Source organism: Podarcis bocagei (genome assembly GCF_964188305.1).
Source record: "Podarcis bocagei genome assembly, chromosome: 13".
NCBI classification, from domain to species: domain Eukaryota; kingdom Metazoa; phylum Chordata; class Lepidosauria; order Squamata; family Lacertidae; genus Podarcis; species Podarcis bocagei.
Window position 1 is genome coordinate 52,540,184 of NC_138138.1, and position 24,586 is coordinate 52,564,769.

At 45.6% G+C, this 24,586-nt stretch overlaps 2 protein-coding genes across 3 annotated transcripts in view; both read right to left on the reverse strand.

Moving 5' to 3' along the window:
• LOC308572280 (histone H4) overlaps positions 1-6,217 on the reverse strand; it is a 72,023-nt gene extending 65,806 nt beyond the window's left edge. The window contains exon 1 of the mRNA XM_081168279.1: positions 6,213-6,217. The gene's annotated coding sequence lies outside the window, so the exon portion shown is untranslated. The remainder of the gene's footprint in view (positions 1-6,212) is intronic.
• VAMP2 (vesicle associated membrane protein 2) overlaps positions 1-23,344 on the reverse strand; it is a 35,104-nt gene extending 11,760 nt beyond the window's left edge. Inside the window, exons 1-2 of one of the 2 annotated variants that reach the window (XM_081168267.1) lie at positions 23,175-23,344; positions 54-174 (exon numbers count right to left, since the gene is read on the reverse strand). In XM_081168267.1, the coding sequence (XP_081024393.1) occupies positions 54-174; positions 23,175-23,176 (123 nt within the window). In that variant the 5' untranslated portion in view covers positions 23,177-23,344. Of the gene's footprint in view, positions 1-53; positions 240-23,174 lie in introns of those variants that run through there. The other variant, XM_081168266.1, reaches the window with a different exon arrangement.
• Between the last annotated feature and the right edge of the window lie 1,242 nt (positions 23,345-24,586).

Consider the following 24,586-nt stretch of genomic DNA (forward strand, 5'->3'; position numbering starts at 1 on the left):
TACTCTCCCCCCAAATGCCCAGCCCCACACTCATCCTTGCCCACGCCACTGACCTCATCGACTTGAGCTTGAGTTTGCTGCAGCCTTCTGTTGCTGGTGAGGTTGGGGGGTGGGGGAGGAGGGCCACCCCCCTCTCCTCCGGCAGTGGGGGGCGCAGCGGCAGCGGGAGCCGACCTGCAGGCAAGAGAGAAAGCAAAAACGGTGGTCGTCATCATCATCATCATCTGCCCGCCCCGACTTCATCTCACATTAAAAAGTTATAGGTCCCAGCTGTCTTAGTAAGGACAGCTTACACCATAAAAACAAAACATGGAAGACACAGAAAGGCAACTGTCCTCAAAGAAAAGAGAAATGTAATTAATAGATTCAAGCCAAAAATATATACAGTGGTACTTTGGTTCTCAAACGCCTTAGAACTCAAACAACTTGGAACCCAAACCCGGAAGTAAGTGTTCCAGTTGCAAACTTTTTTTGGAAGCTGATTGTGCTCCATTTTGAGTGTTACGCTTCCAATTTGAGTGTTACGCTGAGGTCTGTCTGTTTTTGCTATTTAGTTTGCCTTTTAGTGGCTTTTTGATTTGTTTTTGTGACTGTGTAGAACCCAGTTCAGCTACTGATTGTGTGACTGCAGTACATTGTTTATTGCTTTCATTTTATGGATCAATGGTCTCATTAGATAGTAAAATTCATGTTAAATTCCTCTTTATGGGGTTGTTTTTAAAAATTTGGAACGGATTAATCCATTTGGCATTACTTTCTATGGGAAGGCATGCTTTGGTTTTGGAACGCTTTGGTTTTGGAACGGACTTCTGGAATGGATTAAGTTTGAGAACTAAGGTACAGTGGTGCCTCACAAGACGAAAAGAATCCGTTCTGTGATTCTCTGCGTCTAGCGGTTTTTTCGTCTTGCGAAGCAAGCCCATTGACGGATTAGCGGATTAGCGCTATTAGCGGCTTTTAGCAGCTTATCTGCTGATCGGATCAGCTGATAAGCGGCTTAGCGGCTTAGAAAAAGGGGGGGAAGGGGGAAAAACCCGCAGGAACTCGCAAGACATTGTCGTCTTGCGAAGCAAGCCCATAGGAGATTCGTTTTGCGAAGCACCTCCAAAACGGAAAACTCTTTTGTCTAGCAAGTTTTCCGTCTTGCGAGGCATTCGTCTTGCGGGGCACCACTGTACCACTGTATAAAAGAAAGACGTGCAATGAAGGACTGGCCTGGAAGCCACCGGCCTAAAGGTCAGATTCAGCTTTCACATTCGGCCCACCACAAATCCTGCCTCACACAGCCATAATTGGGCTTGCCACCTGAACTGCAACACATGGGGATATTTTAGAAGGGGGTGTCACAGTGAAGGGGGGTTAGCAGTCCCTGTAACACCATGCCACAATTAGGCTTGGGGGGGGGTGGAAAGCCTTGAGGTTTTGTGATGCCTTTTTTGAGAGGGGGCGCTCCCAAAAATGCCATATGTAGATCAGGTAATAAACATCCATTAAATGCCGATGGCAGAAAGTGAGGAGGAATTAAAGAACCTTTTAATGAGGGTGAGAAAGGAGAGCGCAAAATATGGTCTGAAGCTCAACATCAAAAAAACGAAGATCATGGCCACTGGGCCCATCACCTCCTGGCAAATAGAAGGGGAAGAAATGGAGGCAGTGAGAGATTTTACTTTCTTGGGCTCCATGATCACTGCAGATGGTGACAGCAGTCACGAAATTAAAAGACGCCTGCTCCTTGGGAGAAAGGCGATGACAAACCTAGACAGCATCTTAAAAAGCAGAGACATCAGCTTGCCAACAAAGGTCCGTATAGTTAAAGCCATGGTTTTCCCGGTAGTGATGTATGGAAGTGAGAGCTGGACCACAAAGAAGGCTGATCGCCGAAGAATGGATGCTTTTGAATTCTGGTGCTGGAGGAGACTCTTGAGAGTCCCCTGGACTGCAAGAAGATCCAACCTCTCCATTCTTAAGGAAATCAGCCCTGGGTGCTCACTGGAAGGACAGATCCTGAAGCTGAGGCTCCAAGACTTTGGCCCCCTCATGAGAAGAGAAGACTCCCTGGAAAATACTCTGATGCTGGGAAAGATGGAGGGCACAAGGAGAAGGGGACGACAGGGGATGAGATGGTTGGACAGTGTTCTCGCAGCTACCACCATGAGTTTGACCAAACTGCAGGGGGCAGTGGAAGACAGAAGTGCCTGGCTTGCTCTGGTCCAGGGGGTCACGAAGAGTCGGACACGACTAAACGACTAAACAACAACAACAACAAATGCCGATCACAGGTTATGAGCAAAGAGGTATTTCACCCTCACATGGAAAAGCCTCCTCAAAGGTAGTTCTGGGTCCAAAACCAGACAGTCAACCTCTAAAAACAAAAGAAAGCATTCTACCAAACAACCATTGTGGGTGAACAAATATTTAAGAAGCATGGCCTTCTTCGTGGTGGCTCTACAGCCCTGGGATATCCTCCTGGCGGATACGCATCTGTCTTGTAGACAGAAACTGAGAGCATCCTTTTGCAGATGCAGACACTGAAATCATAATATTTGCAACTTGCTTTCCTGTTTTTAATTTTAATCCGAGTGCTGCTTTTAGACTCTGCTGTTTATACTGTAATCCATATTATATATTGATTTTTATAGATACAAGTTTCTGGTAACCTTCATTGCATCATCCATTCTCAGTTCCCCACAAGCAAAAAGAACAAAACAAAATAACAATGCCACCAGCCTTGCATTTAAGTTCCCAAAAGTGATGACATAAAGAACTAGCAGCCATCAAAACATTTAGGAACCCGTCTTCCTACATAATTGTGTTGCGTCAGTTGTCATTACATTGATGGCCCAGAAAAAACTAAAAACAAAACAAACATTGTTGTGCTGTATTGTTTTTAACACTCGATTGGGAGCCGCCCAGAGTGGCTGGGGAAACTCAGCCAGATGGGCAGGGTATAAATAAATTTATTATTATTATTAAAAACTCATACTTGCTACAGGCAACTTGATATATACAGCGGTACCTTGGTTTACGAACTTAATCTGTTCCGGAAGCCCGTTCTTAAACCAAAGCGTTCTTAAACCAAGGCATGCTTTCCCATAGCAGCGGAGGATTTACAAATGGAACGCGCTCAACAAGAAGCGGAACATGTTCTTATTCCAAAGCAAAGTTCACAAACCGAAACACCTACTTGCGGGTTTGCAGCGTTCCTAATCCAAGTTGTTCATAAACTAAGCTGTTCTTAAAACAAGGTATCACTGTACAGGAATTACCCTCACCCCTCAATTGTTCAAAAGGGCTTTATCTCTCTATCTTCCGGGGGAGATTCATGACGATCTTTTCCAACGAATATGGCCAGCCCTATCAATAATGGCCACTCTGAGCAGCTTCGAGATTCTGCTTCTCTTGGTATGGAATTTGGTTGTCTGTGGCTACAGAGGTTTTTGAAAATCAGCCCCAGGGCTTGCAAGTCCTGACATCACACAGGCACCTACCTGGCTGAAGCACCTGACCAAATGGGAGACACACCTTGAGTCCCAGAGTGAGGAAAGGGCGAGATGCAAACGGAATAAACTAAAATAAACACCCACATCGTTGGCTTGCGTCAAAGACACTGTACAAACAGAGGGCAGGGAATTAACACAACACCTCTTAACTTCTGCCAGAATGATAATTTGTCAAAATGGGTGGGGTCAGGGGAGACAGAACACCATCCTTGAGCAAATGGATTACTAATAGTATACAATGGTACCTTGGTTCTCAAAGGCCCAAAACCCGGAAGTTAAGCATTCCAGATTTTTAACGTTTTTTGGAAGCTGGACGTCCAATGCAGCTGTCGGCTATTGTTTCCGGGGCGCCTGCACCAATCAGAAGCTGTGCCTTGGTTTTCTAACATGTTAGAAGTCAAACGGACTTCCAGATTGGATTAAGTGTGGCGCTTTTGTTTTTGCTATTTATTTTGTGTTTTTGAAGCTTTTTTGGTTAATTTTTTTTGTGACTGTGTGGAACCCAGTTCAGCTACTGATTGATTGATTGTGACTGTGGAAATGGACAAAAGCCAATCCAAACAATGACTGTCATCAGTGCAGGTATGAAATTTATTTTTTAAAAAATTATCATCTGCAATACTGTCTTATCTATTTTATATGACAGTACATTGATTAATGCTTTCATTTTATGGATCAATGGTCTTGTTAGATAATAAAACTCATGTTAAATTGCTGTTTTAGGGGTTTTTTTAAAGTCTGGAACAGATTAATCCATTTTGCATTACTTTCTATGGGAAAGTGTGCCTTGGTTTTGGAACGCACTTCCAGAATGGATTAAATTTGAGAACCAAGGTACTACTGTACATGGTTATGCTTACATATACGGTGAGAGAAACAGAGAGGGCAGGCAACAAGACAAAGTCTCTATCGAGAAATCTGAGTCTTTTTATAATGCACTCAAGTCACAAGGTAGAGGATAATGAAAACCCATCTGTGTTACTTGCAACCTTGTGATGTTAATTTATTATGTCCTGTTTCATTATGGAAATTTGTTCCTCTGGGTTTAGTTCCAGCTATCTCTTTCTAGTTTTATTTGGCCTCTGTTATTACACTTTGCTATAAGTAAATATATGTATACAATATATGAATAAATAAATATAAACCCCTATATAACCCCACCCATAGGTTCCCAAGTGCCCAGTTGGTGTAGTGGTTAAGAGCGGTAGTCTTGTAATCTGGGGAACCGGGTTCGATTCCCCGCTCCTCCACATGCAGCTGCTGGGTGACCTTGGGCCAGTCACACTTCTCTGAAGTCTCTCAGCCCCACTCACCTCACAGAGTGTTTGTTGTGGGGGAGGAAGGGAAAGGAGAATGTGAGCCGCTTTGAGACTCCTGAAGGGGAGTGAAAGGCGGGATATCAAATCCAAACTCTTCCCAAGCGCCCAGCACAAACCTACCTTCCCCATCAGCGGTTTTGTTTAAATGCCACAAAAAACTGAACAATCTAAAATAAAGACGGTAACTGCAATGCAACCCCCCCCCCCGCCAAAAAAGTCTACCCTTTTTAAAGCAAGAAAACAGCGCCCGGTCCCTGCCAGAAAAAAGAGGATCTGCTGGGCATTTGGGGGGGTGGGGTCTGCACTACAAAAACTCTGGTGGGTTTAAGATAACAGGCTATAATTAGAGGGGGATTAAGAGCAAGGACTCTATATTTAATCCCTGGAAAGGGAGACCTGGACAGCGTCATATCAAGCTTTTACAGGACACAAGGAAGCAGCTCTGGGTAGCCAAAAATCCTACAGGCCACAGGACCCTGATTTTCAAACGAAGAATGAAATCGTCTAATTCCCATGGAATACACCACATCAGAACAGCTCAGTTTAGGCAGAACACCTCAAATTCCTGAAACCCCCATGTTTTCTGGGTACCTTTTCCAGATTTGATTTGAATCCATAGAAACAAAGGCTTTTGGGGGGGGTTACCCCAGGTCTGGGCTCAGGAACCTTGGTTTGCACCAACTGAGTCTCGTTTTTGAAACAATTAAAATGAAAGAGGAAAATGTTGAGGAAAGGGACCTGCAATTCCCTGACAGACAGACATAGACACACACACACACATTCCCAAGTGCCTTCTATTTTCAGACAGTGACGCCACACCACTGAAACAATGGCAAGTAAAGGGCTGGGATCATCCATTGGGGGGGGGGGGAGACAAGGCTAGGGAAACAAAACCAGCAAGAGCTACAGAGAATGACACAGAACAAAAAATGAGTTACCAGATCTGATTTGGTTTCCCTCCCTTTCCTTTTTTTTACTCTTATAAAGATTTTTTATTGCGTTTCTTTTCATAGATTTACAAATTTGTTTACATGGCAACATACAAGAAACATTTTTTATATATATATATAAGAAAAAATAAAAACAAGAAAAAATGTTGTGAAACTTTCCTTAACATCTTTCAGCAATTCACTTTTGGACCTCCTCGCATCCTCTCAGCATTGCATTCATTGTTCTAGCCAGTTCAGCAATTTGTTATCTTATTTCCCATCTTATTATACCTTTAAATGTATTATGTTACCAATTTCAAAAAATTGTAATTTAGTTTTGACATTCTTAATAAACATAATAATTTGTTTCAAATATTTCTCGTTTTTTCTATCAATACTTACTTTATCATTTCTTAAAATAAATTGCGGAAACATAACATTTCTTAATCGTGCGCTATCTTAACATTCAAACAACTTATAATGTTTTTGCAAATAATCCTTAAATTTTTTCCAGTCCTCCTCCATAGTTTCTTCGCTCAGATCTCGGATTCTGCCAGTCATTTCTGCCAACTCCATGTAGTCCATCAACTGCGTCTGCCAGTCCTCCAGTGTGGGTAAATCTGGTGTCTTCCAGAACTTTGCGATGAGAATCCTAGCTGCTGTGGTTGCATACATAAACAAGGTTCTGTCCTTCTTTGGCACCTTCCGGTCCACCATGCCCAAGAGAAAGGCCTCTGGTTTCTTAGAGAAGGTATATCTAAATACCTTTTTCAGCTCATTATGTATGATTTCCCAGAAGGCCTTTACTTTCGGGCAGGTCCACCAGAGGTGAAAGAATGTCCCTTCTGCCTCCTTGCATTTCCAACACTTATTATCAGAAAGATGATATATTTTAGCCAACTTGACTGGAGTCATGTACCACCGGTATACCATTTTCATAATGTTCTCTTTCAAGGCACTACATGCCGTGAATTTCATACCGGTGTTCCATAACCTTTCCCAGTCTTCAGACATAATGTTGTGTCCCACATCCTGTGCCCATTTTATCATAGCAGATTTAACTGTCTCATCCTGTGTGTTCCATTTAAGCAGCAAGTCATACATCCTCGAAAGTACCTTAGTCTTTGGTTCTAGCAGCTCCGTCTCCAGTTTCGATTTCTCCAACTGGAAACCCACTTTTCTGTCCATTTTAAATACCTCTTGAATTTGAGCATAATGTAACCAATCTCGCACCTTACCTTTTAATTTGTCCTGGCTTTGGAGCTTCCAGTTATCTCCAACTCTTTCAATCAGTTCCCAATACTTTGGCCAGTAGGCCTCCATATTGGGCTTTTTTTTAGAAATCTTGGCTTCCACAGGTGATAGCCACCTCGGGGTCTTGCTTTCTAATAAATCCTTGTACTTCATCCAGACGGCAAAAATTGATTTTCTGACAATATGATTTTTAAACAATTTATGAACCTTCGCCTTGTCATACCACAAGTATGCATGCCAACCATACACATTATCAAACCCTTCCAGATCTAGGACATCGGTGTTTTCCAACAAAAACCAATCCTTCAACCAGCAGAAGGCTGCAGCTTCATAGTACAACCTTAGGTCCGGCAGGGCAAACCCCCCTCTTTCTTTTGAGTCGGTTAGTATTTTAAATTTTATTCGGGGCTTTTTGCCCTGCCAGACAAACTTAGAAATATCCTTCTGCCATTTTCCAAAACATTCCATTCTGTCCACGACCTGAAGGGTCTGAAATAAAAATAGCATTTTAGGCAAAACACACATCTTTATAGCTGCGATTCGGCCTGACAAGGTAAGTTTCAATCTTGACCAAATATCCAAGTCTTTTTTAATTTCCAACCAACATTTTTCATAGTTATCTTTAAAAAGGTTTAAATTTTTGGTGGACAAGTATACCCCCAGGTATTTCACTTTTTTAACCACACTTAGCTCTGTCTCTTTCTGATACTCCTCTGTCTCTGTAGGTGTCAGATTTTTGACCAAAACCTTAGTTTTTTGTTTGTTTAGCTTAAATCCCGCCACCCGACCAAACTCCAAAATAAGTTCCAAAACTCTTTTTGTACTAGATACTGGCTCCTGTACTGTCAAGACTAGGTCATCTGCAAAGGCTTTCAGTTTGTATTGTTTCGCTCCGACCTCTATGCCTTGCACCAGCTGGTCCTCCCTAATCATATTCAGCAAAACCTCCAGAACAGAAATAAATAGCAGAGGGGATAAAGGGCACCCCTGTCGTGTCCCTTTTTCAATTCGAAGTTCCTCCGATACCACATTGTTCACTATCAATTTAGCTTTTTGTTCTGAATAGATTGCTTCTAATCCATTTTCAAACCCCCGTCCCACTCCCATCCCTTTCAAGTTCTTCTTCATAAACATCCAAGAAATGTTGTCAAATGCTTTCTCCGCATCAATAAAGATTAAAGCAGCCCTTGTATTTTTAATTCGCAGCAGCTCCAAAATATCAATAATGTTCCTGGTATTGTCCGACATGTGTCTACCAGGGAGAAAGCCTGCTTGGTCCTTGTGAATTACTTCATTTAATACATTTTTAAGTCTACTTGCTAAAATGTCTGCAAAAATTTTATAATCCACATTCAGGAGTGAGATGGGACGGTAGTTCTTAAGCTGAGTCTTTTCCCTTTCTGACTTGGGAATCAATGTGATAAATGCTTCTTTCCACGTTTCCGGTGCCTTCCTCCCCTCCATGATCTGGTTACAAACCTCCAACAACGGTTGTATCAAGAAATCCTTCAAAGTTTTGTAATATTTGGAGGTGAGTCCATCCGGGCCTGGAGATTTGCCCAGCTGCATGTTTTGGATGGCACCTTCAATTTCCTGTTGAGTTATTTTGCTGTTAAGAATTGATCTTTTATCTTGACTTATTTTAGGTAGTCCATTTGTTTCCAAAAATTGGTCCATTTCCGATTCTTTCTGAGGCCCCTGTGCGTAGAGCTCTTTGAAATATCTGTGGAAGCACTTTCTTATTTCTTCTGGTTTCTGAACTATTTTTCCTTGAATCTCCAGATTTGTAACCGTGTTTAACTTTTGTCTTTTTTTCAGCTGCCAAGCCAGCAACTTTCCACATTTATTTGCTGATTCAAACGATCTCTGCTTCATTTGTTTGATTTTCCACTCAATCTCTTGATTGATCAGTTTCGAATATTGTGCTTGATGGAATTTGATCTCTCTTAGCACCTCTTTAGATTTCGGTTTGGTTCTCAATTTTTTCTCTCCTTCACTTATTTTCTCTAAAATTTTTTCTTTTTTTCCATTCCAATATTTTCTTTTTATCGAATTCTGTTGAATCAGAAACCCTCTCATTACAGCTTTACTTGCGTCCCAGATTGTTCTTTTCTCCACCGTAGTGTTCAAATTTATTTCAAAGTAGTCCTTTAGTGTTTTTTGGGCCTTCTTCACAATCTCTTGATCTCTTAACAAGGTGTCATTCATTCTCCATCTGAAGGATCCAGTTGGGAAAAGTCTCAGTTCCATTTTTATGGCATTGTGGTCGGAGCAGGTTTTTGGGCAGATTTCCACTTTTCTCGTTTTCGGAGCCAGCCCTCTAGATATCCAAATTTGGTCGATTCGTGTCCATGACAAATGGGCCTCAGAAAAGAAAGTTCCTTCTTTACCCAAGGGGTTCCTTGTCCTCCAAATGTCAATCAAGTCCATATTGTCTGTCATTTCAAAGAAAGTTTTAGGGAGTCTGCCGTCTGTTGTTAAGTTTTGATTTTGGGATTTGTCCATATTTGTAGACACCACCCCATTCATATCTCCCATCACAATAATATTAGCATAGTCCAAATAGTCCATCATTGTCTCATGCAGCTTCTTGTAGAATTCTGATTTTCCATCATTTGGCGCGTAGATTCCTAATATCAAAATCTTTTCCCCTTGTGTTTGGATTTCAATTGCGAGGATTCTTCCATGATCATCTTTAAATAAAAATTTTGGCGACAGGTTCTCCTTTGCATAAATTACAACACCTCTTTTTTTAACTTTGTCTGATGAGATAAATTCTTGGCCAAGTCTTTTATTGATTAATACTTTCCTGTGGAGCCTAGTCACATGTGTTTCTTGCAAGCATATTACATCCAATTGTTCTTTTTTTAGGATATGAAATATCCTTCTCCTTTTTTCCGGAGAATTCCCGCCATTTATGTTCCAGCTAAGTAGCTGCAGAGACATCCTGTTCTATTTAAGATGTTCTTAAGATGGGGTGTCTTCCTTTTGTTCAGATCCCGAAGGTATAGGCGTTGGCCCACTTCCGGGCGGTACTGGTGCTGGTAAAACTGGAAGCCAATCCGCTCCTTTTTGGAGATCTTCTCCGTGGTCGTGAAGGAACCTTTGGTTATCTTCAGGTGTTCTTATTTTAACCTTCCTTTCTTTGTAGGTGAAGGATAATCCCTGTGGAAACTCCCACCTATAGGGGATTGCGTTGTGTCTCAGCAATTTTGCTAATTCTGTATAGGTGGCTCTAAGGTCCAGCAGCTGCCTCGGGATATCTCTGTAAATTTCCACTCTTTTGTCTTGTATTTCAATTGCTTTTTTGAAGTGAAGGCCTAGGATCTTGTCTCTCTCTTCCTTTGTTCTTAAAATTATCAAGCAGTCTCTGGATCTGTCTTTCCTTACCAGTCTTCCCAATCTATATGCCGAGACAATCCTAAAATCCGTGTCTTCCTTTAAACCCCAGAACTTCGAGAATTCCTGTGTTAAGTATCCAATCAAGTCTCCTTGCTCGAGTTCTGGAATACCTCTCAATTTGATGTTGCTCTCACGATTTTTCAGTTCCACCATTGACAGATAGACTTGTTGTTCACCCACCTGTTTGTGCAGGGGCCTAACTTCTCCTTTTATTTCTTCCACCTCTTTTTGTAGGACTCCCACTTTCTGGATTGCTTCTCCAGCTAATTCTCGATTTTCCGCTGTTGCTCCTTGCAATTTCTCTATGGCTTGCGTGTGCTGGGAAACTTGGTCAGTCAGTTTTTGGATCGAGGAAGTTGCTTTATCTATCTTCACAGACTGATCGTCCACCTTCTGATTTAAACTTGATAGTTGCTCCAATATTTGTTTTAATAGTGTGTCTGACCCACCTGCTGCCATATCTTCCTCAGTGGACTTCTCAGTTATTTCCCCTTGTTCTCTATGAGACACCAGTACAGCTGGGACCGACGAACGGCGTCCTTGGGTCAATGTTGTTTGTACAAATTGTGCTGGTCTTCTTTCCTTTTCCTTTTCTTTTTCCTTAGCCTCTTTAGTTTCCTTTGCTTTAGACGCTCTTGTTCTCCCTGCACCACTCATTACACATCTGTCAATGTTCAAGGTCAAATTGTCTATTGTTCCATGGGAAAGACAAATTCAGGAGTAAACAGCCAGTGAGATGGAATTCAAAACAAAAGTCAGTTCCCAGGATTTTGTAATCCGAAAGCCCTGTAGGGGGAGTGCCACCCGATTTCAAAGACAAGGAAGGAAGTAATCCGCCATTAAAGTTCCAAATTATTTCAAAACAGTGAATTCGTTAATCCAAAAGTCCCTTCATAAATTCAAGATCTCCCAAAGCACCTTTTATAAATCGACAAAGTTTCACGAAAGGTGCTTGTAACAGTATCCCAATCAGTCTTTTCTGCTCAAATGTAACAATTACTTTCTAGCACAGTTTGCAACTGTTTCCGCAGTTTGATACAGTCTCTCTCTCTGGCAGCCCGACAATCTGGCTCTTTAAAAATACAGCCCAAAGAAGAAAAAAGATAGGAGGAAAGTCACCATCTGCTGCTTCTTTTAGTCAATGTCCATTTCCACCTTCAGCTCAATAAAATAAGCAAATTTTATGGCACGAAAAAGTTTAAGCTTCCCAAAGTCCCGTTTCAAATGCTTCCGTTTCTAAAAGCTTTGCTTTGATCTTGTCAGCAATGTCGGAAGACGGACTTCCCTTTTCTCGTCTCCCGCTTTCAGCCAAATTAACCGAATTTCTTTGCCAAATTTTAAACCCCTTTACACACGGGTATGTTGCTTGCAGTTTAGCGTTGATTTTAGGAAGAAGGATCAGCGCTCATCTGTAACAGCCGCGCGGCTTCGCTTCCGCGGAAAGAGCGATGAACTCACAGCACCGCTACCCCTCCTTCACTCCGGGTCTCCTTACGGGGTCCCTTCTGTGCTTTCGGAGCAGCTTCTGGTGCCCGCCGAGTCCCACGGCCACGGGCTCACTCTACCCGTGGTTTATCTTGATGGGTCGTCGCTATGCCGCAGCGAACGACCCTTTTCCGCGGAGCCCCTCTTCAGAGCCCGAAGAGGACCGCCATTACAGTTTCGCGCCGCCCCCGGAAGTCCCTCCCTCCCTTTCCTTTTTTTTTTAAAAGAGAGAGAGAAATCCCAGGCCATTGGAGACCATGTTGAAGACAGAAATCACTTATGTAAAAGGGTCTTGGGAGGGCGTGCGCCAGAAATTCAGCGTTCCCCACAAACCTTTGTCTTTATGGGTTTGCTAACCCACAGAGCTCCTGCCAACCTAGCAGCTCGAAAGCACGTCAAAGTGCAAGTAGATAAATAGGTACCACTCTGGCGGGAAGTTAAACAGCGTTTCCATGCACTGCTCTGGTTCGCCAGATGCGGCTTAGTCCTGCTGGCCACATGACCCAGAAGCTGTACGCCGGCTCCCTCGGCCAGTAAAGCGAGATGAGCGCCGCAACCCCAGAGTCGGTCACGACTGGACGTAATGGTCAGGGGACCCCTTTACCTTTACATTATGGTTTGGTGTCCCCATCTTTGCTTGGATGAAAACACAACTCTAGAGTCATGACTGGACCCTTTACCTTAACCCACAGAGCAAGTTGAGATGAGCTTCTAAGGCTGCATTCCCCAACTCGGCGCCCTCCAGATGCTGTAGACCAGTGATGGCCAAACTTGGCCCTCCAGCTGTTTTGGGACTACAATTCCCATCATCCCTGACCACTGGTCCTGTTAGCTAGGGATGATGGGAGTTGTAGTCCCAAAACAGCTGGAGGGACAAGTTTGGCCATCACTGCATAGACCTAGAGCTTGCCATCACCCCAGACACTGGCTGATGGGAGTTGTAATGCAAAACATCTGGAGAGCGCCCTTGAAGGCTTCGTTCTGATTAAGTGATGTAACTGGGACCTCTTACGTCGCAGAATGGCTCCTCCTTCCCTCAAAAAAAGGAAGAAAAATGCCCTGCACATAGAGATGTAGCACATCCCATAACCTTTTAAAATGTGGCTCTTTTTTAGGAGGGGTATTACTGGGTTATTGCTTTTATTTTTTATCTTATATACTGTGATCTTTTTATGTGAACCGCCCTGAGACCTCCGGGTATAGGGGGGTATATAAATTCAATAAATTAAAATTTTTAAATAAAATAAATAAAGGAAAGAAGAGGCTCACACTAGCACCCTTTCCACTTGCACATTACCTTTTCTATATGCAAGGGGCTTTCCCCGCAGGCAAGTCACGTGAAATCCTCCCGCCCCAACCCCGGACAGTCTGAAATGGTACAGCCCGGACGCAGGGCTGGCAAACTCTAAGCAGCTGTGGGGGAAGCTGCCAAGGAGCCTGGCATGACTGGCAGGAGAATGAATGATGCAAAATAAGCTAATGTTATGGCTTATATGTTAAGCACGTACACACAGCTCCAAGGGCTATGAGGCAGAGCGACAACGCTTTGTCGACACGGTTGGAGAAAATGAACTCTTCTGAATATCAGGAGGGGAGAAGGTTTCTGTACTCAGGTCTTGGCTGGACCATTCGCCTGATCCAGGAGAACTCTTATTATGTTCTTAGGCCAATTAAGAAATTTCTTCCTTTTGTTTCCCCCCCCCCCTTGCATTTTTAAGAACACCAGGCCCTGCTCGACGTGTCGAGGACAGAGATATACAGTGGTACCTCGGGTTACATACGCTTCAAGTTACATACGCTTCAGGTTACAGACTCCGCTAACCCAGAAATAGTACCTCGGGTTAAGAACTTTGCTTCAGGATGAGAACAGAAATCGGGCTCCGGCGGCAGCAGGGGGCCCCATTAGCTAAAGTGGTGCTTCAGGTTAAGAACAGTTTCAGGTTAAGAACGGACCTCCGGAACGAATTACATACTCAACCCGAGGTACCACTGTATGTGGAACTGGTTTTGTTTTGTTTCCCTCACTCGCGTGCTATTCTTATGTTTTCATTTAAAAAAGAAAGAAACACGTTAAGGCAAGATTGATGATAAATGCAGCAGATAATGGCTTTAACTACTCTCACGATAATGAGATCAGGGGTGGTCCATGGACAGAAGGGGAAGCAAATCAGTTATGTGCAGAAGATTTTGACCAAAATGCTAAGTAACCATCGAACCACCTCCAGCTCAGAGCAGCACACCTTGTTATTTCTGGAACCAGCACAAAAACCCCCACCAAGAACGAAAAATGAATGATGAGAGAGAGCACCACCCCTCTGACTTTTGAGGGAAGCACTGTCTAAAGGTAAAGGGACCCCTGACCATTAGGTCCAGTCGTGGCCAACTCTTGGGTTGCAGTGCTCATCTCTCTTTACTGGCCGAGGGAGCCGGCGTACAGCTTCCGGGTCATGTGGCCAGCAGGACTAAGCCGCTTCTGGCGAACCAGAGAAGCACACAGAAACACCATTTACCTTCCCGCCGGAGCAGTACCTATCTATCTACGGTACTTGCAGTTTGACGTGCTTTTGAACTCCTAGGTGGCATGAATGGTTCTCCCCTTCTTCATTTAATCCCCCCAGCGATCCTGCGGGGTAGGTTAGGCTGAATGGGGATTTGACGCCTGCTCGTCCAGATCCTAGGTCCAACACTAACCACTACACCACACTTGAGGCAGGCTGTAGGTGTCCAGCCCAGATAAAAGCTCAAAATCTGACCAACTGCTGCATAGGTTGCAAAAGTTATCACCTGCTAGTTCAAAGAGAGGGAGGTACCTTCGAGGTTGACATGTGAGTTTGACTTCACTTCTTTTCTTTTCTCCAGCTCAGCTAGCTGCGTGGCAATTTCTGTTGAACTGTGTTCAAGTTACCAGCCCTCAGGAAGGAAATGCAAGAAGCATTCGTTCCGAAAGGGATAAATCAACACCCTCCAGCACCTGCTTCTTCCAAAAAGCCATTAGACACTTCTTCAGCAAATGGACAGAGCAGTCTGCACATTCAGGTTTTGAATTTAATCAAGGAAACCCCAGGTTAAATCACAGAGCCTAGGGCTTGCCGATCAGAAGGTCGACGGTTCGAATCCCCACGATGGGGTGAGCTCCCGTTGCTCGGTCCCTGCTCCTGCCAACCTAGCAGTTCGAAAGCACGTCAAAGTGCAAGTAGATAAATAGGTACCACTCTGGCAGGAAGGTAAAGGGCGTTTCTGTGCGCTGCTCTGGTTCGCCGGAAGTGGCTTAGTCATGCTGGCCACATGACCCAGAAGCTGTACGCCCGGCTCCCTCGGCCAATAAAGCGAAATGAGCGCAGCAACCCCAGAGTCGTCCGCGACTGGACCTAATGGTCAGGGGTCCCTTTACCTTTATACATACATAGATAGATACCCTGCTGGTCTCTGCCCCCTTCCTCATCCCATTATTGTGCAAAAAATAAAATAAAATAAAATAAAATTCACTACCACCAGCTAGCTAGAATTCCAAGTGCAGATAGCATTGCACACCTAAATCAAATGTTGCACTGAGAAAAACAGGAGGCGGAAAATGCACTACTTTGGCCTTTGCAGCAACACAATGTGTGTGCATGAATGGGAAGGGGCACCAGAAGAGAACAGGTAGCAGGGCACAGATCCGGGGAAAGCTATATATATAGCTCAGTGGGTCTGAGCATGTGCTTTGCACGTGAAAAGTTCCAGGTTTAATCCCCAGAGGGATAACGCTATATGAAATCCTGGAGAGCTGCTGCAGACCAGTGTGGTCTATATGAAGCTAGGAGAACCACCTGTCTGACTCAGGATAAAGTGACTACTTGAGTTTCTGTCTTCCACCCAGGTAAAAGGCAAAGGGACCCCTGACCATTAGGTCCAGTCATGGCCGACTCTGGGGTTGTGGCGCTCATCTCGCTTTATTGGCCGAGGGAACCGACGTACAGCTTCCGGGTCATGTGGCCAGCATGACTAAGCCGCTTCTGGCGAACCAGAGCAATGCACGGAAACGCCATTTACCTTTCCGCCGGAGCGGTACCTATTTATCTACTTGCACTTTGCCGTGCTTTCGAACTGCTAGGTGGGCAGGAGCAGGGACCAAGCAACGGGAGCTCACCCCGTCGCGGGGATTTGAACCGCCGACCTTCTGATTGGCAAGTCCTAGGCTCTGTGATTTAACCCACAGCGCCACCCGCGTCCCCATCCACCCAGTTCTCCCCAATTCAAAGAATCGGGAAGAGAGAAGAACCTGGAGCTGGCTGCTGCCAGCCAGAGCGGACAGAACTGGGCTGGAAGAATGAAAGGCCTGAGGTCCATATGAGGCGGCAACTTCCCTAGGACACAGAGGGGATCTCAGCAGCCGGTTTGCCTCAGGAAACAGGAAACGTGCAGAACTGCAGAGATCCTCGAAAAATAAACCCTTTAGAAACCTACTTGGCGATAATAAACCAGCCGGGAATTCATCCTCCAATCAAGTGGCACGTACCAAGGTAATTTAAGTAATTTCTACATCTGATAAAGGGCAGGCTGATTGCATGGAAGCAAATGCACATCCAAAGTCCACCTTTGTTATGCCAAGTCATTTGGTAAAGACAAGGGTGAAGGTTCAAGGGTCAGGGTCCCAAAGGGGGCTTATAAATGGGCAGGGGGGGGGCATTGTTGTTGTTTAGTCGTGTCTGCCTCTTCGTGACCCCCTGGACCAGAGCACACCAGGCACTCCTGTCTTCCACTGCCTCCCGCAGTTTGGTCAAACTCATGCTGGTAGCTTCGAGAACACTGTCCCACCATCTCGTCCTCCATCGTCCCCTTCTCCTTGTGCCCTCCATCTTTCCCAGCATCAGGGTCTTTCCCAGGGAGTCTTCTCTTCTCATGAGGTGGCCAAAGTCTTGGAGCCTCAGCTTCAGGATCTGTCCTTCCAGTGAGCACTCAGGGCTGATTTCCTTCAGAACGGAGAGGTTTGATCTTCTTGCACTCCATGGGACTCTCAAGTCTCCTCCAGCATCAGAATTCAAAAGCAACCATTCTTCAGCGATCAGCCTTCTTTATGGTCCAGCTCTCACTTCCATACATCACTACTGGGAAAACCATAGCTTGAACTATACGGACCTTTGTTGGCAAGGTGATGTCTCTGCTTTGTAAGATGCTGTCTAGGTTTGTCATTGCTTTTCTCCCAAGAAGAAGGCGTCTTTTAATTTCGTGGCTGCTGTCACCATCTGCAGTGATCATGGAGCCCAAGAAAGTAAAATCTCTCACTGCCTCCATTTCTTCCCCTTCTAATATCCAGGTGATGGAACGGATGTGACTACCTTTGGAAACCCAGGGATTTACATCACAGAGTTGCCCCGCCTACTTCTGCCTCTGGCCCCACCCACCACTCGCAAGTGGCCCCCAGGAGGGAATGTGGCCCTTGAGCTGGGAGGAGGGGCCCCCCACAGCTGTGACAAAAGCTCTCATGGGAGAAGAGTTATCTCAGTGGGGTTGGTGGGTGTTATCTGCAAGGCCAAAACATGACTTCACAGCAGATAAGGAGGTGACTTGAATCATCTTCTGACTACCCCTTTGTTTTAAAGGCACAACGGATGTACTTGTTTTATCAGCTGCTCAGAACAAAAGGTTTTGTTTGTTCTATATTAGGCAATTCCTCTTTTCCCCCTTTTTTACTCCATTTCCCCCCCTCCGGTCAAGCCATCTGCTGAGGCTCCATGAGGCTAAAGGCACATCTTGACAGGCTGGGGAAAATCGATCGATTCATTTCCATATAATGTGACACAAATCAGCCACGGATGATCCTCACGATTTAGGCAAGCCCACACTCGCTCCCTGCCTCAGGCCAACAAAAGACAAGCACAGGCAAAGCCATAAAACATTCCTGTGGTCTAGTAACTTGGTCGGTCTTATTTTCCAAGGCTGCTGCTAAACATCAGGAGAGGGGAGGAAAGAAACGAAGGGCGCAAGATAGAGAACCACAGATCCACGCAAGGCATACCGAAAATTATTTGCACATCCCGGGACAGCCTCAGAGCGCGTACCCCTGTCTCCTTTACAAAACCCACCTTCCAAATTACGGACTGCCAGAAAAGGCAGTTTCAAGTAAAGCGGAGGGGGAGAAGAGATCAATTCATTGAAAGCGGGGGGGGGGGGAGATTGAAGGGCACAGTGAGGGAGGGTATTTGATCACAGGACTAGGCCTCTCCTCTCTTTGATTCAACCCAACCACTGTTGTAAATAAAAATATGCCCTTTTCCCTTATGGGGTATCCAAGAGCCCATATAGAGTCCTTACATAGGTTCCCTATTGGTAGGAGAAAATAACAGGGGCCAACCAGAGAATATTGAGAAGCAAAGCAGCTAGTAAGCTTGATCTTTATTAATCTGTTGCAACAGGGTGCTCCCCTCACACGCAGGAGAGGAAGAGGACCCCCCAAAATTGCTGTGCAAGGGCTTATAAAGACTTTTGAAATTGCCACCCTGTAGATCAAGACCACCCCCAGAAACATCATACATACATCACAGAAGGGGTGTAACCTAAGACCACCCCTCAGATACATCCCACCTACATCACAGAAATTTTAATGTTGTTTTTCTCCTGTCACAGTTTATCTCCTGTCTGGCAAGTTACTTGATTGGATTGCCTGGGGAGCCTGGCCATTCTTTTGTAGTGGTAAAATACTTATTTCCTGGGCCAGGCCACAGGCTCACACCTTATTCAAACAGACATATCCTTGAGACAGGATTTGTGAGGAAAGAGACAATGGGGAGGCTTTTCCAGGTTAACCTTGCAGAGAAAGGATTTGGTCAGTTTAGGAATCAAAATGGTTCCAGGTTGGTTTTCCTGTGCTGATCTATGTATGTGCAGTTATGAACATTACCATATATCTAAGACCATAAAATTCCTATCACACCACACACCCTCAAGAAGAGACCCAGGGGAATTTACAGACCACTCCTAGGATGGAAATGTGTTTCAGGTTCAGAATCACAGCATTGCAGAGCTGGAAGGGGCCACGAGGGTCATCTAGTCCTAGCCCCTGTAAATGAAGGAATCGTTTGCCCCATGTGGGGCTCGAACCCTCAACCCTGTCTTTAACGTGAACACTCACTTGGATCCATTCAGGGTTTTTGTCACTATCCGGAGGGGGTGTTCACCACAATTACTTCTGGTACAAGGATAAACTTTTTAAGTCCTCAGACCTTTCAGAGCAAGAACTGAGGGAATCCGTATCTCCATGTCTCTCTCTCTGCCCTTCTAAAAAGAGGGGAATTATTATCAAAGCAGAGGAAGCTTCCGAGACCAGGGAGAAGAGATGGTGAAAGAAGACTGGAAGAAATTTAAAAACTATTTACAGAAATATTGTAAAATTAATGAATGTTAGAAGGACGTTGGATAGAAACTAAGGGGTTTCCAGCTGTAATGCTTTAGGAGATACGGGGAAAAAAAAGGTTTACAAATGGGTAAAAGCTTAATGGTAAGGATTTGCTGAACTAACAAATTGAAGTGAAATACAAAGAAGGGAGGTATGAGGAGGTCTGGGGAAATAAGTGTAAGGAAGATATGTTATGGAAAATTATTTATTTTTTAACTGTTTTTATGTTGTATTTTGTTTCTTTTTATTTTTCATTTTCATTGTTATATTTTAAAAAACTAATAAATATCTTTTTTAAAAAAACAAAGCAGAGGAAGCTAAGAAAAGATTCAAAGGGTGGACAGAGAAGAATGTGTGCACAATTACATATGCCAGTTCATTGGAGGAGAGTATGCTAAATGGCATGATTTCGTAGTGTGTGTCCCCTCACCCAAATCCGTTATTTGATTTGGGTGCACAGATGCTGCTCAGGGTCCCTTTCCAACGCTACAATTCTATGATTCTATGACTACAACTCCCATCATCCCCTGACAGTTTAGTCAAGGATGATGGGAGTTGTGGTCCCACAACATCTGAGGGCACCACCCCTTCCCCAAAGTTTAAGAAGGTTGCTTTAAGGCGGGGGTTCCCAAACCTGCGTCTCCAGCTGTTTTTCCTCAGACTACAATTCCCATCATCCATGACAACTGGTCTTGCTAGCTAGGGATGATGGGAGTTGTAGTCCCAAAAAACAGCTGGAAACAGTTTGGGAAACACTGTATACAGAGCAGATGGAGGGAAGGGTGATAATGCTGCTGGCAATGAGTTACGTTCATTAAAGAGAGAGAGAGAAAATATGTTGTTGGACGAGTGTTATGAAGAACTGGCTAATTAGTTTCTCTTTCACATATAAACCTGCTAGTTTTGATACATTTTAAATTCACATGCTGGACACATGATGTTACTGAGTTATCATCTGATTAAGTACACAAGTCAGGTCGGTAGGCCCGTTTTAAACAAAACCACTGAAGACTGGAGTAAGCTCACATCAAAATCTGTGGCTCATCTGTGAGATATTGGTGGATTTTCGTGGATAAAATATAGCTGTAGGTCTACACAGCATAAGCTTTATTAATACTCAGGCAGAAAAAAGTACGCATGGTCAAACACAGCTGCGGGGGTGGGGTGGAAACGATGTAAGTTTATAATTTTTGCACCGGCTGATTTTTATTATTTTAAATCTCATTACAAAATCATCATCTGCTAATTTAGCAGCTGTTGTCTCTCTGTACTTGAGCTCACAATATTCCCACAAGGGGGCAGGGAGAAAAGGCACGGAAGCGCCACTTGGAACCTCAGAACGTTATTGCAATTATTATTATGTATTAAATATGTATACTGCCCTCCACCTGTAGATCCCAGGGCATCTCACAATGCAGAGAAGCGCGTTCCATCACAGGCCAGCAGTGCAAGCCAAGCCATTCCTTCAGGAGCAAAATCCCCAGATTTCACCACCAAAATGCCTGCCCCCCCCTCCTTTGAATTCTTCAGCCCCGAACGAATTCTAGACCATCTGTGTGCATGCAGAGTGCAGCTCCCTCGTCAGCCAAGCATGCCTCAAGCATTTCTGCAGCCGACTCAAAATCATCTTGCCCTCACATCACCCTCTATTTTTAAAGAAATTTGCCAGAAACATCTCCCAGTCTCGCTGAACATCTGTTCCTGCCTGCCATCCTGACACCCCCCTTCAACAGCCCTCGATTCTTGGGCACGCACACCACCGTAGCCCCTAAAATGTACCCACAACAAAAGCCATATTCCATATGTGTGTGTGTGTGTGTGTGTGTGTGTGTGTGTGTGTGTGTGTGTATTCTCATTCCTTTCCCCTCACCTTCCCCCAATCCCTACACACCTTGTTCTCTCTCCCTTGAACCTGCCTGTTTTTCTCAATTACGCACGTACATTTCCTGTCCATAACACACAGACCCGACTCTAAATCTTACCTCCCCAAATCCAGTCTTACCATCTCCTCCACAATGTCATCCCCCCTGTCCCCGTCCCCACCCCCTTTCAGAGCTTAGGAAGCGTTTTTTGGGAAAGAAAACACAAAATTCGTGAAGGATCTACATCCCCCCCCCCAGAAAGAAAAACAGAAAATTTTATATTGGGGGGTGGTCTCTACGACTCCTTTCTATGGTGCACAACGGGAGCCCACACCGCAAGGATGCCAATCACAGCAATGAAAGGAAGCTGAGGTTTTTGCAGAATAAAGGGGGGGGGGGCAATTCCACTCCCGCCCTCCTGCCACCACAAAAGAGGAACAAACAGCAAAGGTTGAATGAAAATCAAGGAAGTGACAACTGCCTGGGAATAAAGGGTATTTTTAGCGTCATCTGTCTGCCTGCTTGCGTTTGCAAAATCTAAAAATACTCAAAAGGGTGAATATGGGAGGGGTGGCAGGTCTTAAACGTGCCCCCCCACATCCCCATTATTTCAGACATGGTGAGGGGCCGTATCTAGTGCCTTACTGAAGAGGAAAAATGGAAAGTGGGGGCGCTGAACACATATATCTGGTCAGATGATGCTTTCAGAACACCCCCCTGTCGATTTCAACCATCAGAGCATTTGGCATCCACTGGCGTTTGTGGGGAGGGGGGTATCGCTAGGCACCCACCTCCACCATATACAGTACCTAACACCTGTAACCAAGGGGGGGGGGGTCTGTTAATTTTTTTTACACTGACACAGGAATCAGTTAATCGCCTCCAGGTATGCTAATGGAGGAGGAAAAGGGAGGAAGCAGGCACTCCCATTTAAAAGAACAACAGCAGAAACATTATATGCAGGCAGATTTTTTATAAAAAATGTATTTCATGCTAGCTTTTCCCTGCAAAATATATTTAAAAAGAGGGAAGAAGAGGCAATTCTCCATCAAAGCAGGCAGAGATTAAATGGATGGGGACAAGATTAAAGCGGAATGTCCGACTATTTATTAAAATCACCTTCCCTAGATCCTGGCTACATCAAGAAGATTTCGAGGGGGGGGGGAATAAAACAGGGCTCTCCTATACGTCCTCCCCCAAGGAGGGGAAGGATGATACACGATGACCTCATTTATTTCTCGCTATCTAAGGAGAAATGCAACACCGCATGTTGTTTATTTCTCTCCTTGCCTATTTTAGGGGGACTTTCTCCCCCCCCCCGACTCCACGATTGAGGTGGGGGGGATGAGATGAGAGATGCAACAATGCAACCAGTTGATCCCTTTGCCTGCGGAAAGATGCGAGGTTTGGAGAGGAGGGAAGGGGGAAAGCTTGGCGGTGGCGGGAGAGGCACCCCCCCGGCCATCTCTTTCAAGGTGGAGGAAGGCTCATTGCCCCCACCCCGCTCGATCTCTTGCAGCCGCCTCACGTCCTTGCCCTGATCCCCCCCCTCCTTCCCTAGATCGCCTTAGGCTGATGTGTGGGTGGGCGAAGAGAGACACAAAAGGATAACGCGCTTTGGCGTGGGGGATGGGGGGGCAGCGCAACGTTTCTACATGCATTTCTCACCATTGCGCTCCCTTCACCCAGCCCAACGCCCTGAAAACCGGGTTGTTGTTTTTGCAAAGGACGGCGGCCAAGCCCTTCGCCGCCGCTGCCTCCTCCCCCTCCCCAAAATGGGGGTCCTAACCTAATGCACAAACACTAATGCAAGCCGGGGGTGATTGCACGCCATCGATCTCGTTGCAATGACCCCCCCCCTTAAGCACCGATAAAGGAGGAAAAACCACCCGCGGGGGTCCACTGCGTGGGCGGCTCTGAGCCGCCTTCCCTCCCTCGCGCCGGCGAGCAAACGTCAAAACCCTCTCTTTTTTCACATGCACCCGCCTCTATGCACCCTGAAGAGCATTGCTCGCCCCGCGGCGCTTTGCAAATGGGGCGCTACTCACATCTCCGGGGGTGCTGGTCGAGGCGGTTGCGGGGCTCGGAACGGGGCTGGCGGTGGCCGCGGCGGCACCTGCTGCTGGGCTCGCGCTCACTGAATGGTGCGGGACCGCTTCGGCTGAGTCGGGAAGATGGCGGCCGAGCTGCTGGCATCCGGGCACTTCGGAGAAGGTAGCAGGACTGGGGGGGGGGGGAGGAGGAGGAGGATGAATGGCACTGGGAAAGGGAGGGGCGGGGCGCAGGGAGGGGGAGCACCTGCGCGGCCGCCATGTTGCCTTGCCTCGTTTCCCTCGCAGCAGGCCTTTGAATGTGGCTCGCTTACCCTCCTTCCCCACCATTGATGGCCAGGGAATGGAGGGGGGAGCGGGGGGGAGTGAAATAAAATGAAATAAAATAAAATAAAATTGTGTCCAGTACAAAATGAGGGATGTGTGTGTTGGGGAGAGAGAAAAAGCACAATGACAGGGCCACCTCACAATCTGAGGGAACAACTCTCTCCGCCCTGCCTTGCTGCTTTAAGCCTTAAGGTGTAATGAGTGTAAAGACCACCATAAATGCAAATGAGCCGCCTTCCTCCATTAATAAGCTCTTTAATACCTCTCTAAAGCCTTTGTACTGGACCATAAAGAAGGCTGATGGCCGAAGAATGGATGCTTTTGAATTATGGTGCTGGAGGAGACTCTTGAGAGTCCCATGGACTGCAAGAAGATCCAACCTCTCCATTCTGAAGGAAATCAGCCCTGAGTGCTCACTGGAAGGACAGATCCTGAAGCTGAGGCTCCAAGACTTTGGCCACCTCATGAGAAGAGAAGACTCCCTGGAAAAGACCCTGATGTTGGGAAAGATGGAGGGCCCAAGGAGAAGGGGACAACAGAGGACGAGATGGTGGGACAGTGTTCTCGAAGCTACCAGCATGAGTTTGACCAAACTGCGGGAGGCAGTGGAAGACAGGAGGGCCTGGCGTGCTCTGGTCCAGGGGGTCACAAAGAGTCGGACACGACTAAATGACTAAACAACAAAGCCTTTGTGGCTTTCATGAGGGGAGGGGGCTACACCCATCCCCACTTCTTTTGGCTTGAAGTGTGGTATTTATGGGAGGCGCTTTTAGGGAAAGCACAGCAAGGTAGGAAAGCATCAGAGCGCAACGCTCGCCATGAGCTTGGTAAAAGCGTCATGGCCTGTCAGCCAAGATGGAGTCGCCATGGGCCAAGGAAGCATGCCTCCTAAGTTCTTTGGGATACCTCACGGAAATAAGATTCATAAATGGAATGGCCCATCTATGGATACTGCAAGGCACACTGTGGAGAAGGAAGCTATAGGGAAGTAAGAGTGCCACTGTATTCTGCTCTGGTCAGACCTCACCTGGAGTACTGTGTCCAGTTCTGGGCACCACAGTTCAAGAAGGACACTGACCAAC